Source organism: Podarcis bocagei, assembly GCF_964188305.1.
Source record: "Podarcis bocagei genome assembly, chromosome: 3".
Classification (NCBI taxonomy): domain Eukaryota; kingdom Metazoa; phylum Chordata; class Lepidosauria; order Squamata; family Lacertidae; genus Podarcis; species Podarcis bocagei.
Window position 1 is genome coordinate 81,107,704 of NC_138127.1, and position 17,299 is coordinate 81,125,002.

General features: G+C 43.1%; 1 protein-coding gene across 1 annotated transcript in view; it reads right to left on the reverse strand.

Moving 5' to 3' along the window:
* Positions 1-240: 240 nt before the first annotated feature.
* TGFB2 (transforming growth factor beta 2) overlaps positions 241-17,299 on the reverse strand; it is an 82,594-nt gene continuing 65,535 nt past the window's right edge. The window contains exons 3-7 of the mRNA XM_081186080.1: positions 9,049-9,181; positions 8,823-8,933; positions 6,851-7,025; positions 4,023-4,176; positions 241-1,952 (exon numbers count right to left, since the gene is read on the reverse strand). Of these exons, the coding sequence (XP_081042206.1) occupies positions 1,794-1,952; positions 4,023-4,176; positions 6,851-7,025; positions 8,823-8,933; positions 9,049-9,181 (732 nt within the window). The 3' untranslated portion in view covers positions 241-1,793. The remainder of the gene's footprint in view (positions 1,953-4,022; positions 4,177-6,850; positions 7,026-8,822; positions 8,934-9,048; positions 9,182-17,299) is intronic.

Below are 17,299 nucleotides of genomic sequence, written 5' to 3' on the forward strand. Positions count from 1 at the left end.
GCTGGATGTGCCCTGTGACAAACTACGGGTGACTACAACTTGATCAGGCCAAGGAATGGCTTATATAAGCAGATCAATGAGAAGTCCAGAAGTCCAGAAGTCTTTGCTTCTGGTTGTCCTTGCCATCTGGGGAAAAAACAGAAAATTGCTTTCTGCTCCAGCACCCAAACAGAGATTTTAAACTTCAGCATTTTGAAGCCTCCCATTTTCAAATGTATGACTAGGGGGTGGGGGTGGGACTTTGCCTTGCCTTTTGTTTGCTTTGTTTTTACTGTACCTTATTTTCTTCTTCTGAAACAGAATGAAATTGGAGTCAGGTAGCTTATATCGTCAGGATGAAAAACAACATACAAAGCTCATGTATAGCAAATTTTACAAAACATGTATTTGTAGTGCAAGTTGGGGGGGGGGACAAAAAAATCAGGGGCTTCACTCATACTGGCCAGCTAGAGGGAAACACACAATTCCAAGTGATCAACAAGAGCCCCTAAGTTCAAACTCTTCAGAGTTGACAGTATTAACAGAGTACAAAAATATGGTAAAATTTACACGTTACACATAAAGTACTTAATTTTTTAATAGTTTACAATAGAGATCTACAGATATGTTTCCAATTAAGCTGGCTTCTTACTACCCACCTATTGTAATACTATAGGTACGGTTACATATACAAAACAAAACAAAAAACAACAAAAAAAATCCCGCGCGCACACAAATAAAACAGACAAACAATCCCAATGCAATAGCTATACAGCAACGTATTAGGGTCTGAAGATTAGACCAGTACATGTTAAATATTTCACTGGTTTACTAAACTGACAGTTTAGTTCATTTACAGTCACTGGTGGTGGTATGTTTACATGTTTAAAAGAATCTTAATAGACTTGTCTTTGAGACTGAAACAAAAATGTTCTTTATTGTTAAGGTTTTCAGTATAAAAACAAATGGTGCGAGGCTTTGCATAGGCTCTCGGCAAGAAAAACAACGGTGTATGTGGCTTTTTCTTTTTAAGGCAGACTTCCTGAAAAATAGCGAACTACTGTTTTAACTGAGCTAAACAAATCATGGTTTGCAGGATTTTTTTTTTAAAAAACTCTTTTTTTGAGCTCAGGTTTCTAAGGAGTGAAACCAGGTTTCTTGCAGTTTATTTGGTCTGCTCGTTTTTTGTTTGTTTTTTGCTCCCTCGTTCCCCCCACCCCTCCCCAATGGTAATGACATGCTCCCTCATTTGATCATATAACACAAAAATAAATAATGCGCTGTTAATTCCTAAGAACTACAGGGAATGGGTAGAGCATCTATGGCATAACACGGAGGTCAAGTAAGCCACGGAACAGATACAGCAACTCCACTGAATGGGATATTTTTCCTGTTTTTTTCCTTTCACATAAGAACTCTATCAAATTCTTCCAGTGTTTATTTTTTTAAAAGGCTTTTTTTTTTCATTTTTTTTTCTTTCTTGTTAGTATTTTTTTTTTTTTGCTTTTCTTTTTTTTAAAAAAAGAAAATTCCTTCTTGTCTATCTCACTAACCAAGTAGTTGAAACGTAGGATAAGGCCTTCACGGTTTTTGCTTCAGATGATGGTGTGTGGTTTTTTTTTTTGAAAACAAAACGCAAAACAATGAAACAAACTCTCAAACGATTTGGACTAGTACCACTTTTTTTCTCCTTTGTTTTTTTTTTTTTAAATCACTGCTTGACCCTATGTGTTCTTTACATTTCTTCTTCTTCTTATGTTTTGTTTTCTTCCTTTCTTTTCCAATGCACTTGCTGTGCTGCTTCAGAATATCCCTTAGCTGCATTTGCAAGACTTTACGATCATGTTAGAAAGTTGTTCGATTTTGGGCGTTTTTCCAATGTAATACAAGATGGTGAGGGGCTCCAAATCTTGGGATACACAGCATGGAGATGCAGAGGCTTCTGGGTTGATAGTGTTATACAAGCTGAGAACCTGGAAAGAGAGGAAAGAGAGATGAAGGCATTTCCTCCAGATGCTCAGCAACACATTTCATAGGTTCCATGGATTTCAGCTTGGTTTTACAAACGTGAAGAACTGGGACGCTGGATCAGACCAAAGGCTTATCAGCCCAGGATCCTGTTTCCATAGTGGACCGTAATTAATTGATTCACATTCATTCATAGTGGACAACCACTATGCTTCTGGGAAGACCACAGGCAAGACACGGGACCAACTGACCTCTCCTATAGCTGCCATCCAACAGCTTTTAATGTAATAATAATAATAATAATAATAATAATAATAATAATTTATTTATACCCCACCCATCTGGCTGGGTTTCCACAGCCACTCTGGATGGCTTCCAACAAAGTATTAAAATACAGTGGCCTGTTAAACATTAAAAGCTTCCCTAAACGGGGCTGCCTTCAGATGTCTTCTAAAAGTCTGGTAGTTGTTCTTCTCTTTGACATCTGGTGGGAGGGCGTTCCACAGGGCGGGTGCCACTATTGAGAAGGTCCTCTGCCTGGTTCCCTGTAACTTGGCTTTTCTCAGTGAGGGAACCGCCAGAAGGCCCTCGGCACTGGACCTCAGTGTCTGGGTAGAACGATGGGGGTAGAGACGCTCCTTCAGGTATACTGGGCCAAGGCCATTTAGGGCTTTAAAGGTCAGCACCAACACTTTGAATTGTTCTTGGAAAAGAGTAGTATACTAAAAGCAGAATATAGCCACTGTGACGTGTAGCCACTGAGAGTTCTAACCTCCATTAACAGTGAATTCCACAATCATGTATACCGTCTTTCAGTTTAGAAAGGGGAGCAGTTCAGGGACAGAGCATGTGCTCTGCAGAAGGTGCCAGGTTCCATCACCCAGATGTATCTGGCCATAAAAGGTTCCCCACTCTGAGATAGATGGACCAATGGTCTGACTCTGGATGAGGCAGCGTCCTGTGAGGATTTTGATCTCTTGAAACCTGGGCATACAGTGAATTAAGACTGTTTCCATTTAAAAAGGAGACTAGGATAGCACTGGAATAGGATGGAGAGGTGGCACTGGGACAGAGCAGAGGAAAAATGGCAAGGGGGTTATAGGTTATAGGTGTAGAATTGGGGGCAGAGGAATTTTAAAGGGCAGACCGAGAGCCACCCTTCCCAACCTTTCCTTAGCTCTTCAAATAAGCAGGCGCTGCCCCAAATCTTTCAAGCTTTCTCTCTGCAACCAAGAGAAGCTGGCTTTTGTGTTAGCGACGAAAGCCAGGATTTTCAGGATGCCAAAGTGTGTGCCAGACCCTAGATTCTGTGCTGGGTTTTCACAAGCCAGCACATGGAACACACCCAATCCTGATCACAGCCGCCCAGGAGAATTCCTTTCCCTAGAACAGGCCTGCGCAACATAGAAGTCCCATGTGTTGTGCAGGCCTGCCCTAGAATGACTTCCATGGGTGGAGTCAGTGCATTAGGGCTGCGTGGAAGATCAAAACCTGGCCTACAGAAGGGCCTAAACTGATTTTAGAACAGGATAGGCCCAGGAAACTGTTGCCGCTACTCCTCAGACATCTGCTTCAGCAGGGAGAAGGCACTGAGGTCGGAATGAAATCGCCCTGGCCCTGCTTGGGCACTGACTGTTTTAGGGCATGGATGGGGAACCGGTGGCCCTCCAGATGTTCCCAGACTCTAATTCCCATAATCCCTGGCCACGTGATGGGAGATGGAGGATATTCTGCCAGAGAGTGTGCTGTACAACTGGACTTAAAAATACAAGGTGTTAAGGCAGACCTGTTTGAAATATGTTCAGTTGGTGTGCAGACTAGACATGTTGCACCAGTTATTTTTAAAAGACTTTGGCAGCGCCAAGTTTTATTGTATTGGAAATGTATTGTGTCAATAATACACTAGTATAATGCACTAGCTGACAGGGGTTTCTTGCAGGGGGAGGACAAAGAAAAACTTATTTTTGTTATCAAAAATCCTGCTTTTCTGCACCCACCCCCACCCAATATATTGTTAATATTCTATCAGGAAACAAATCTAACCCCCACCCCACCCCGCAAAGGAAGAGACTTACTCTACTATGCTGAGTATCTGAGCTCCATAAATAAGGACAAGCTCCTGCACAGAAATTTGCATGGTATCCTTTAGGTTCATGTATCCATTTCCATCCCAGATCTCTCTTGAAGTCAATATAAAATGGGCGCAGGCAGCAGTTGTCTTGCACGTTCCTGAAAATGCAATTGCAGACAAGCATATTATTACAGTCACAGCCACCAAAACTGGGCTGGGGAGCAAGAAGCTGAGCTCAATGCAACTCTAAACAGAGATTCTTTGTAAGCCCTATGCAGTGTTCCATCAAACTTGGGTGGATGCTTTCGTTGAGATTCCTGCATTGCAGGAGGTTAGATCACACGACCCTTGGGATCCCTTCCAACTTTACAATACTATGATTCTCAAAATGGATGCTTTTTCTGAATTAGGGGTACACTTCATTTTTAGATTGAGAAACATTTACTTTCAAAATAGTAAGAAACATACAATGTAGCGCTCTCCAGATCTTGTTGGACCAAGCCTGTCCAGTGGTCAGGGATGATGGGAGATAGAGTCCAACAACATCTGAGGGTGCCATGTTTGCTATCCCTGTGGTAGCAGTAATAACCCCTTGCATATTTTAAACACTTTTATTAGTATCTGTTAACAAATATTTTATATTGTCCAGTATAAGTCACTTCTAGGTCTTCTGTTGGGAAAGTGGTATATAAATTTTGTTAATGAAATAGATAAAAGCATGAGCAAAGGGAGCACGTTGGCCATCCCTGTAACTTCCAGTTGGCTACCTGTTCAGTAAATGTGAGAAAAGGCCCCCACAGAACTCCTACATGAAACCAGAGGGCTGGGAGAGGACTCTGGACCAACCAGGATCCTCTCCTTGGTCGAATGAGTTCTATATGCGTATTTCGATATGCAAGTAGGGTCCTTTTCACATGGGCCATGGCTGATGGAAGTATCACTGGCCCCCACAGCTAGCCTGTGGTGACTCCACGGCCTTCTCATGCCCACTTTTAATACATGAGGCAGTTCATCTGAAACTTGCCCAATGGTGTTTCTGCATGAGTCATTCCTCTGGGTACATATCCAACAACAGTTGATTCCAATCTATCTCGCTGCCAGGGATGTTGAGGCAATCTCATGGCAATTGAAACAGGAGCAGAAATGGCCAACGTCTGCTTATTTGTCTGGGCCAGTAATCAATCCAGCGATTAATTATTTGCATAATTAATTCCATAAAGTCCCACCACAGCAGGCAAAGAGATGACTTTACATCAGAAACTGAACTGCAGGAGAACAGAAACAGGGCTGCGTGTGATGAACATGGGTCGGAACGGAAATCAATGCCTTCTAAAATCCCTACTCTTTCCATCAGGGGTGAATGGATGATTCAAACAAACGCAATGCAGAAACGTGACAGCATTATTCATCTCCAATGGAGGCTGATCGGTGGGGAGCAAGGCTAGAACAGCAAATCATTCAGCGATACAGTGGGCAGCCTGCTCTGCGGTGGGAATTACAGGAGACTTTCATTTTTTTTATTCACTTAAGTTTTAGGGGCACACCAGGGGGTTCTCTCTTGGCATACTGCAGCGCCTTCCTGTGCACTATATTAAAAAAGAAAATCTCACAAACTCAGTGGGACTTTCTCCTAAGCATAGGATGTGGGCTAGCTTAGCTTGTTTCCCATGACACCAGAACTCAGGGAACGATGGTTTATTTAACTTATGGTTAGTGACGACACATCAGGTTCAAACTGTTGTTCCAGTTCCTGGGCTATAAGAGCAAACCAGGAGTAGAAGAGAGATAGAAATGTATATGCAAGCCCAAAGCTCATCACAGGTTATTCCATATTGCCAGGAAATACTGTTTCCTGCTACAGTGGAACCTCAGTTTCCGAGTGTCTCAGAAGCTAACAATTTGGAACCCGAACACTGAAAACCTGGAAGTAATTGTTTCCATTTCTGAACATGCTTCGGAAGTCGTACAGCTTCCGCTACGTGTCTTTCGATTTTTTCAATGGGTTTTACTGACCATCCATTGATCCTTGGTTTTCGAACATTTCGGAAGTTGAACAATCTTCCGGAACGGATTACGTTCAAAGACTGAGGTTCCACTGTACATCTAAACTTGGCCACAATGTGCATGGGTTTTTTGTTTTCTGCGGGGGGTGGGGTAGTGCGAAGTAAATGTGGTCATTTCATTACAACTAAGGCCAGCAGGAGATAAAGGAATTTACTGGGAAGAAAATTCGAATTTTGTTACATTAAATCAGTTGTAAAGATACTATAAGAACTCAGGTGTTCAACTACTACTCTTTCTTCATACCTAGCAAGAGGCATTTTTAAAAAATAGAATCAGGGAATTATGGGGCTGTATTTATATTCTGCATTTATTTATATTTATTTGAATTATGGTGCTGGAGGAGACTCTTGAGAGTCCCATGGACTGCAAGAAGATCAAACCTCTCAATTCTTAAGGAAATCAGCCCTGAGTGCTCACTGGAAGGACAGATCCTGAAGCTGAGGCTCCAATACTTTGGCCACCTCATGAGAAGAGAAGACTCCCTGGAAAAGACCCTGATGTTGGGAAAGATGGAGGGCACAAGGAGAAGGGGACAACAGAGGACGAGATGGTTGGATAGTGTTCTCGAAGCTACCAGCATGAGTTTGACCAAACTGAGGGAGGCAGTGGAAGACAGAAGTGCCTGGCGTGCTCTGGTCCATGGGGTCACGAAGAGTCGGACACGACTAAACGACTAAACAACAACAACAAATTTATATTCTATGAATGTTAACCTATTTCTATGCATGCAGGCAGACAGGCAGAGACAACACCTCAATCCATAATTACCTAAAACAATAGGCAGCATCTAGAGCACGCTTCCTCCGCCGACTGGACTGTTGCGACTCAACTCTGTAGGAGGGCAATAACATTAGCAGAAGATGTGGGGTCTTCCCACTGTTTTTTTTCCTACTGGGCTTTAAAGATTTCTCACCACTGGGATATGTGTAGTAGTCATCAATACCTTTAAAAAATACATTTTGGTAATAAATATTGTGCTGCTCTTCTGGAACAAATTATATAAACCAACTTTTAACAAGAAACTCGAACCACAGAAAGAAAAAAATCAGAGGGCACTGGCATTGGGTGGGAGCATTTATTGCATGCTGATATGCATATGTAAATTTCATAGGAAGTTCTCATTATGTTGATTGCTGTGGCTCCTTTGAGACAACCTTCCAAACCTTTGTTTGGGAAGTTTTATACCACTGCCTTCCCTCATCACACACCAACACTCATCTTTATTTTACTATAGTATGACATCTGGGTTATAGAAACTATGGTTAATGCTGAGCCCCAAACCATGATTTGAAATGTGTTTGTAAACAATGCTTTGTAGGTTAGCACTAATCATGGTTTGGCATAGGATATCATGGCAAACTATGGTTAGAACAACCCAGAAATTGAAGTTGGAACTGGTGTACAACAAAAGATGGAGGCTGTGTTGCTAATCTGACAAGCTGTGGTTTGGAGAAGTATCCAAACTGAACATGTATTCTGCCCTCAATCAGATAAAATAAAATGCAATTTCAGCACATAACAATGCCAGGAGATGAACTATATCATAAACTTCATCTGCATTCATGATTAGTCATTTAGTCAGTTGTAATACAATATATTAAAGTTTTTTTTCTTTCAGTTATTTCAGTACAACATACATTTAGATATTTATTTAACTCAAATATTAACTCTACGCTTCTGATACACTCTACTAATCTAAGCTAAAAATGCTGTGCAGTCCAATCCTAAGCATGCTTACTTAGAATCAAGTCCCACTGAGCACAATAGGACTTACACCCTAATATGTATGCTTAGGACTGCAGTCTAAGGCTGAAAACAAAAGTCTGACTCATTGATTTGTATGGGGTTAGATTGCACTAGAAGATAACAGGAAATAAATTTTGACAGAATACTGAAACCCACCCAGGTATCATCACTAAAGGAAAAACAACAACCCAATCTCTGTACACAAACACACACCCAACCTTCCAGATCCCATTACTGTATTTGAGTAAATTAAATTACCGTAAATTAAACTACAAGCAAAAGCAGCAAACTCGGGGGGTGAGGGCTTGATATAAGATGGACAATGGAATGGGGACCCTTCATCTTCTTTCTCAGGCAATTTAAATTATCACTGAATTTGATTCCTCTCAATTTTGTTGTAATTTTCTGTTAAATCAATTTATGGGTTCCTTTATTGTTGCAAGATGGATTTTTAATTCCAATGTATTCCGACCTAAAACACTCTTGTGGATTGCAGTTTTTTTTAAAAAAATCTATCCACAAATGTTTCCTTTGTTCTCATTTACTAGTACTCAATAACCATGACCCACTTGCTCCCACTTGATTCAGTTGAGGAATCCACTTGGATTTGGGTGTGGAGCCAGTCAGGGATTTGCATCCCGCTTCTGGGGAATCCCAGTTATCATCCAAACAATATTTGGCTTCAATAAACTTTGGTGCCTGGCGTGCTCTGGTCCATGGGGTCACGAAGAGTCGGACACGACTAAACGACTAAACAACAACAAACTTTGGTGTTACCATGAGCATTCCCTCTTAGCTGCACTGGAGAAATGTGGTGAGTGACCAAGATCACTCTTTCTACAAACACACAAGACACACACACACACACACACACACAAAATAAGCACACAGAGCTCAATCTTTTCAATGAACTGGGTTTTTGTATTTTCCATGTACTGTAAAAACTCCTCTTACTTATCACATAACAATTTTAATTTTTATGGTTTGTCATTACCTGCAAATCTTGCCTCTAGCTCTTCACTTTTATTTGGGATGATATAATTATTTGAAGGCACGAATGTGCAACATGGACAGTGTAAACTTATCTTAAATCCAAGATTCCTGTCTGCAAAACACAAGGGGAGGAAGGGGAAATTGCCTTTAGATCCAGTGCAGACCTGAAACTATTTAGATTTAGCACAGGCAGGCTCTAAATGATCAAAGGCTTAGGATATGGTCACCTCGGTGGTGGAGCCACTCGTGCACCGCATCAGTTACGTCGAAAGATAGCCACTCGCCTTCAGCTCTGGTTTTAACTACCTTGCTATCAATGTAGCGCTGCATAGGTGATGTTAGATCTTTGGTTTTCAGAACCTGCAAATGAGAAAAGACAAGATGCATTCTGTTGGTTATGGGCTTTCAGGATTTCACTGAGAAGAAAAACTAGCTCAAAACTAGTTCAAAAGAAGATGGCAATGGTACAGAAAATAACTGCAGCACTCAACAGGTTACAAACAATCACATACAGCAGATATGAATATAAATATATAGAATGAAATTGGATTCCAACATTGATGTTGCAACCAGACCTGGTGGCATCCTGCTTTTCATCTGGGCTGCTGCGTATGTTCCTGTGTTGCAAATGAATATGGCAGGATGGTTAGGGTTTTAAAGATCAGAGTAGCTTTAACTCATGGCTCCAAGATTCTTTGCTCATCCCAGAGCTGTTTCCCTCCTGGCTCGATCTCTCTGCGCATTACAAAGAGGTAACAGAACTGAGATCCAGGCTTTCAAAGCCAGAAGTTACTACAAACCACAGCAAAGTGGGTTAGAATTTCATCATTGCCGGGACACTGGAGGAAAATAAAAGCACATTTCAAACCCAGACTACATCCTCTTTTACTTGTGTTGACCTGCTTTACGTATTTCTGATATAACCCAGAGTGTGTTAGCTTTTCAAAAAAGCATATAAAATTCTCCATAGGATAACGTGATTCAAAAAGATCTTGGAAAATAAAAATGCTAGTCTTGCTTTCACTGATTTATTTACTAGCAGAATGTCCATCATTAAGACATGACCTGCTTAGCTTTAACAGTGTACCAGCATCTGCGCCCAGATACCATTTTCCACTGCCCAGAGCCAGATTTAGTGGCAGGTGCCCCAGGTGACTGCCAAGGTGCCAGGCTTGCAAAGCACAGGGCTTGGGAAATGCCTTTCATGGGCTAGATGCTCCCCTGTCCAGTGATCAGCTAAGGCAAATAGTACTAACAGTTTGAACCATGGTTCATTCATTTACATACCATCTTTTTCTCCAAGGAACTCAAGGCATACATGGTTCCCCACCTTCTCATTTAATCCCTACAACAAGCCTGTGAGGTAGGCCAGGTTGCGAGGAAGTGACTAGCCCAAGGTCACCAAGTGGCGATTTAGACCCTAGTCTCCCAAACCTAGACAGCATCCTAAAAAGCAGACATCACCTTGCCAACAAAGGTTCATATAGTTAAAGCTATGGTTTTCCCAGTAGTGATGTATGGAAGTGAGAGCTGGACCATAAAGAAGGCTGATCGCCGAAGAATTGATGCTTTTGAATTATGGTGCTGGAGGAGACTCTTGAGAGTCCCATGGACTGCAAGAAGATCAAACCTATCCATTCTGAAGGGAATCAGCTCTGAGTGCTCACTGGAAGGACAGATCCTGAAGCTGAGGCTCCAATACCTTGGCCACCTCATGAGAAGAGAAGACTCCCTGGAAAAGACCCTGATGTTGGGGAAAATGGAGGGCACAAGGAGAAGGGGACGACAGAGGACGAGATGGTTGGACAGTGTTCTCAAATCTACCAGCATGAGTTTGACCAAGCTGTGGGAGGCAGTGGAAGACAGAAGTGCCTGGCGTGCTCTGGTCCATGGGGTCACAAAGAGTCGGACACGACTAAACGACTAAACAACAACTCCCAAACCGTAGCTAGCCATTACAACACACTGATGGGAAAGAGACAAAGTGAGTCGGGGTCTCTAACTTTCTTTTTTAAAAAAATTAACCACACTTTTGTGTGCTGTCCAAACCCTAATTTTAACTGTGGCTTGTTAAAACAAGCCAATTTCAAACCACAGTTTGTTGGATTCAGGCAAAATGAAATCTAAAAAGGAAACAAGACCTTCCCACCTCCGCCTCATGACTGCATTGGAAGAGGAGGTGGGGAACAGAACACACCAACCCAAGGCCCACAGCTGCTCGCTCTTGTCAAGATAAACCATGGTTTGTTGTGACATCCCAACTTGCCCAGTGCTTTTGCTTGTAAAACTGGCAATCCTTACCTGCGCTGCCAGTGTCGCATTGACATGTTTTAACTTGCAGGGGAAAGTGCAACATCCATGCATGCAAATTTACTGTCTTATGTGGCAAGGGAAGTATAATGAGCTACAACTGCAATACCAAAATGAGATACAGTGGTATCTCGGGTTACAGACGCTTCAGGTTACAGACTCCGCTAACCCAGATATAGTACCTCAGGTTAAGAACTTTGCTTCAGGGTGAGAACAGAAATCGTGCATCGGCGGCACGACGGCAGCAGCAGGAGGCCCCATTAGCTAAAGTGGTACCTCAGGTTAAGAACAGTTTCAGCTTAAGAACGGACCTCCAGAACGAATTAAGTTCTTAACCCAAGGTACCACTGTACTTTAAAGCTGAATAAAGGAAGGGCGACAAACTGGTGCTGCACCAAGTACCTATGTGGGCAAAGCTGGGTTAGATCAGTTCCATCTAGATCTCAGTAATACATGCCAAGTTGCCTCCTTCATCTACAATCAAAAGGTGGATGCGTGAGACTTCATTGTGAACCAATAGAAGACTAGCAGGCCAGATAGCACAGCAGCCATTCCACAAGGTACCTGCCTAATGGGATGGCCTGTAGGCATCTGAGTCTCCCCACATAGTGTCCCCACCTTAGTGCCCCATCCCCCTACCCACAACTGCCATTATGGGTACCACCACCCCTCCCTCTGTCTCACACCCAAAGTACAAAATGATGACCTCATGCAAACCTCCAAAACCTATTCTGTAGAAGAAGAAGAAGAAGAAGAGGAGGAGGAGGAGTTTGGACTTGATATCCCGCCTTTCACTCCCCTTAAGGAATCTCAAAGCAGCTAACAATCTCCTTTCCCTTCCTCCCCCACAAAAATCACTCTGTGAGGTGAGTGAGGCTGAGAGACTTCAGAGAAGTGTGACTAGCCCAAGGTGATGCTTTTTTTTCCATTAAGTTTTTATTCAGAATTTATAAAGAACAAACAAATGCAAAATAAACACATTTACATAGCTTGTTATTCCCATTCCCCATACTATACAAACAAGGTATAAACATACAAAATCATAAAAAAGAAAATCATAATATTTTAGGCTCTACCGAGCCTTTGACTTCCCTTCACCCTTTTGGTAAGTATCAAATACATTCCATGATTGCGTATTTAATTTTTAAACTTATAATTATTCGCTGATAGAGTTGTTCTAATCCCACCAGTTCATCTTATAAATCTGTTCCAATATATTTCCAAAATTTACTCCAATTTTTCTGGAATTTCTGGCCATCTTGGTCTCGTATTCTGCCTGTTAATCTATCAAGCTTGGCGTAATTTATCATTTTGACCTGCCAGTCACTTATACTAGGCATAATTTCTAATTTCCAATTTTGTGCCATCATAGTTCTTGCTGCTGTGGTGGCATAGAGAAATATTTTTTTGTCTTCATTTTTTATTTCTTTACCCATAATTCCCAGCAAGAAGGCCTCGGGTCTCTTGGGAAAGGTATATTTTAATATTTTTTTGAGCTCATTATATATTGCTTCCCAAAAGACCTTCGCCTTGCTGCATAGCCACCACATATGGTAGAGGTCTCCCTCCACTTCACCACATTTCCAGCATGTCTTGTTCTTTAATCTATACATTTTGGCCAATTTCGTCGGTGTAAGATACCATCTGTACAGCATCTTCCAGACATTCTCTCTCAGAGCCGTACAGGCCGTGAACTTAATACTGCTGTTCCACAGTTCCAGCCCAAGGTGATGCTTACTTGGTTATATAACCAACTACAGTGGTACCTCGGGTTACATACGCTTCAGGTTACATACGCTTCAGGTTACAGACTCCGATAACCCAGAAATAGTGCTTCAGGTTAAGAACTGTGCTTCAGGATAAGAACAGAAATCGTGCTCTGGCGGCGCGGCAGCAGCAGGAGGCCCCATTAGCTAAAATGGCGCTTCAGGTTAAGAACAGTTTCAGGTTAAGAATGGACCTCTGGAACGAATTAAGTACTTAACCCGAGGTACCACTGTATTTGTGAGCAGTGTATGATGAGAATACAGAGATCGACTGTACATTCTTTAAGGTCACCAACGTGAGCAAAAATGCCCTTCTGAACCCAGCGCCATCGATAAACAGACATGAATGCAACTTTAAACTACAAGTTGACTTCTAAGTTACATTGGCCACACCATAAACACATAAACAGATTTTATACGCACAGGGGTGGGGGAAACGTGTTCAAAACAAAATTGGTAAGTTTAACTTGCTAGTATCTTCATCTACCATCTTAATTGCTAAAGGCTGGTCCATGCCACACCTGCGTAGCGGTGGTTGGAGCACTGGACTATGATGGGAGCAGATCCCGGTTCAGCTGCCCACTCAGCCCTGAAGCCCATTGGATAACCTTGGGCCAGTCTCTATCTCTCAGCCTAACCTGCCCCAGAAGGTTAGAATCATGGAAGTGTTGAGTTGGAAGGGACCATCTAGTGCAACCCCCATGCAATGCAGGAATCCTTTGTCCAACGTGGGACATGAACCGTGACCCTGAGATCAAGAGTCTCACGCTCTACCACCCAAACTATCCCAGCTGTTGTGAAGATAAAGCGGGGGTGGGAGAGAACCATTTATGTTTCATGGAAGGAAGGGGGAAAACTTGAGTTTTCAGCTCTGGTGTCAACTAATCCTATGTGTTTGCTTCTCTCTTCTGGGAAAGTGACTCAGGTTGTCCATCACTTACTGCAAAGCCGCTCCAGCACATTTTGCACAGACGTCATTCAACAGGGGTTCAAGCAGGCCTTTTTAGGCAACCAGGCCTACCTGCCAAACCCTCCACGTCCTGCTCTTCTGTCGGCCAGCCTTGCGTAATGGTGTGTGATTGCAAAGGGGAATGGCATTGCAGCCACGGAAGCCAACAGGGGTCTTTCCCTTGGCTTCAACGAGGTTTGGATCTGGCAATAATTGAGAGCAGAATGTGGTCCTTATAAACTATTGTACGAGGTGCAGAGTTCTTGCCAAAATACAAAAGGTACATATGACTTGCCAAATGTTTTAAAGCCTATAGTTCTGTGATCCGCTTCCTGAGAAATTGCCAAGCACGTTCATCATGCAAGTTTGCAAATAAAGAGTACATGCTGCAGACACAGACCAAACCCAATTACGGCTTGGGTGGGTGTAGCAGCCACATTAGTTCACACAGTCACAACAGGGTTGCTTCCATCCTCTGCACCCATGTTGAACAATAGTAAAAATCAGACATGTTTTTAAAAATTGAATGTTACTAGCCCTCATGACTGTGAGAAATGGTTTTCAATGTGTGCAGGGATCTGTTGACAAACTACAATGGGCTGGTGGGTTTCCTGTCCCCATCCACAGCTTGTTTCTTTCTTTGGGTGCCCCATCTTTTCACTGCCAGCTCTTAATGCTGGCTGTTATGAACAATACACCTCCTATCTGCAAGGGTAACACCGCGTATACAGAACTGCTCTGTGTCAGTCTTTTTCCTGGAGCGGACAGTCTGATCAAAGAGCCACATTTGCCAACAACATCCCATTTTCATTGCCGGCTACAACACTACACTGTCTAATTTAAGCCTACGTTGGAAATGATTACTCTCAATATTGCCAGAGAGTGTGTTTAAGGAGCAGGTATATGGAAAGTGTGGAGAGCAATAAAGAATGAGGACGGTTTGCAACTGCAAGGCTGTATCCTTACATATGACAACTACCTGTGTAGCAGAAAATGTAGGAAGTGGTACTTCAACAACCATAGCACAACAGTAACACAATCATATGGGCTGCTCATACATTACCAGGCCAAGTTCAAGGTCAAATCTTGGGTCCAGGACATCATAAGGCCTGTTTGGTGCCTTATATCCCTGCCTGATCACTGAGATATTCAGGGGAGTCAGTGTTAGTAGTCTCTCATGGGTCAGACGCACAGCTCGCATCCACCAGAAACTGCGTATTCAGATTTGTGGGCCTAATTCTCTGGATTTCTCTCACACAGGTCTGTAGGTCAGTGCTTTCCAAACTTTTCAAGCTGGTGACACTTTTTGGACAGGCATCATTTTGCAACACAGTAATTCAGTTTTGCAACATTTCATGACACAGTAATTCAGTTTTACTAGCAAACCGGAAGTGAAACGAACCCTTTCCAGCCCCAGGAGGAGTGTGGGGAGCGTTTGTGCGGCATACCTACACACTGCAGCTGACATACTAACGTGTTGTGCAACACACAGTTTGAAAAGCTCTACCGTAGGTGCTAGTTCCTGGGGGCTGAGGCACTTTGGGCCCCACATTGTTCAGGGGGCTTTTGGTTCCACCTCCTGCCTCCATGCGTGATATCCGGACCCCCTCAGTCATCCTGAGAAGCTGGTGCCTCTGGACAGGTCCCCTTCCTTTTGAACACCAGGTGTCTGATGAAGACTTTTAAAGATTTCAACAGGCATTTGAAGTAAGCTTTTCTGGTTTAACAGTACATTTTAACATATTTTATCATTTGCATCTTTTTTGTATCTTCATTGTACACCGTTTAGAAACAGTAGAACCTCGACTTACCACCGCCCCTACTCACGAACAATTCGACTCGTGACCGCAGCAAACCTGGAAGTAAATACCAGGTTTGCCGCGATTCGCACACGTGCAGAAGCAGCTTCTGCCATCTGCACATGCTCAGAAGCGGCTGCCACCGTCTGCACACGGGCAGAACGGCGCTTCTACCAGCGACCCGGATCGACTCACAAACGGACCTCCGGAATGGATTCTGTACATGAGTAGAGGTTCCGCTGTACTGTATAAATTTGCTGAAACTGATCAAATAAATACCACATGACATCAGTGTTCTTCCATGTGGACTAGGTTATTTCTCACTAACCTCCATAATCTGGTACCACCAACAAGTGGAGATCCATGCAAAACATTTTCCTTAATCATGTCGCAGGATAATCTCATGGTAATGGAATGAGTTATCGATTGTGGGAATACATTGCAAAGAAGTCACTAACCATCTGGCTTTGGCGTAGGCAATATTATGCCCTCCAGATGTTGTTGCTGGACCCCAACTCCCATCATCCTTTGCCTGCATGGCACATGGTCAGGGATGATGGGAGATGTAGTTCAGTAACATCTGAAGGCCACCACATTGGTTGGCTGCTACCTCTGATCTAGCTAGCAGAGCAAAATAACGTCTACAAAGCTGGGAAGGCGTCCCAACAACTCGCCCTTGTTTCTGTCTTCTTCACTTTACAGTTCAGCACAAAGCGGTCTCAGTACCGTCAAGCAAAAAACAGACAAACAAAGTTTCTCCCCAGGAAAATGCCGAAATGCTCGGTGCAATTTCCTGAAGTTGAGGGAGATGTCGAGATTGTCAGGAACGAAGATGTCATGCAAAGCAAAACAAATAAACCTCGGCAAAAAAAGGCACGAGCATTTAGCTGTAGCTCGCCTGAGGCGTGGTAGGTTTTATTAAAACATCAAGCCATAGAAGTCAAAGCCACTAAACCAGAGCAAGCCCTCTTTTTTGTTTTGTTTGACACACCTCTTCCAATATTTGGAGGTCAGCATTCAGTGCCATCGCATCCCAACATGAGAATTAATAAATAAACTAGGGTGATAATTTGATGCTAGATTTTATGCCCAATATAAAGCCTGGTGTGGAATGGCTCTTGCACAATCCTGTCTTGGCTCTCCTCTAAGTCACATACATTTGCTGCAGGAAGACTGAATGAAGCCAAGAGACAGAGCTTAGTCATCAGCAGTTTGGTGACAAACAAGTGAGGCTACACAAGAGGAATCCTGCGGACAGCTGCAAAGTCTCACAGCTGCATTAACACCAATATCTTAAGAAGCAATGGTAGCAAACACTTAAGATGATCAATGGGTGCAACCAGCAATCTGGATTTCTAGACAGATGTCAATAAACAAGGCCCCCGTATAGCCTGTCTAATTTCAGCTGGTAACTTACTCCAGAGGGTTTACTGTTCAGCAGCCTGCGTCTTCTCTGCTTCTTGGCTGCCCTCCTCTCCAGCCTGCACTTCTGCCTCTGATTCTGGATTGCCCTCTGCCACAGCCTCTTCCTGCTCACTAAACCCTGTTACTTCTTCAGATTCTGACCACTCATTGTCGACCCATCACCGATCCCCTGGCTCTGAGCCTTCTTCTTTGTGGGTTCCCCAGCTGGTGCCCCCCACCAGTGGGTGGC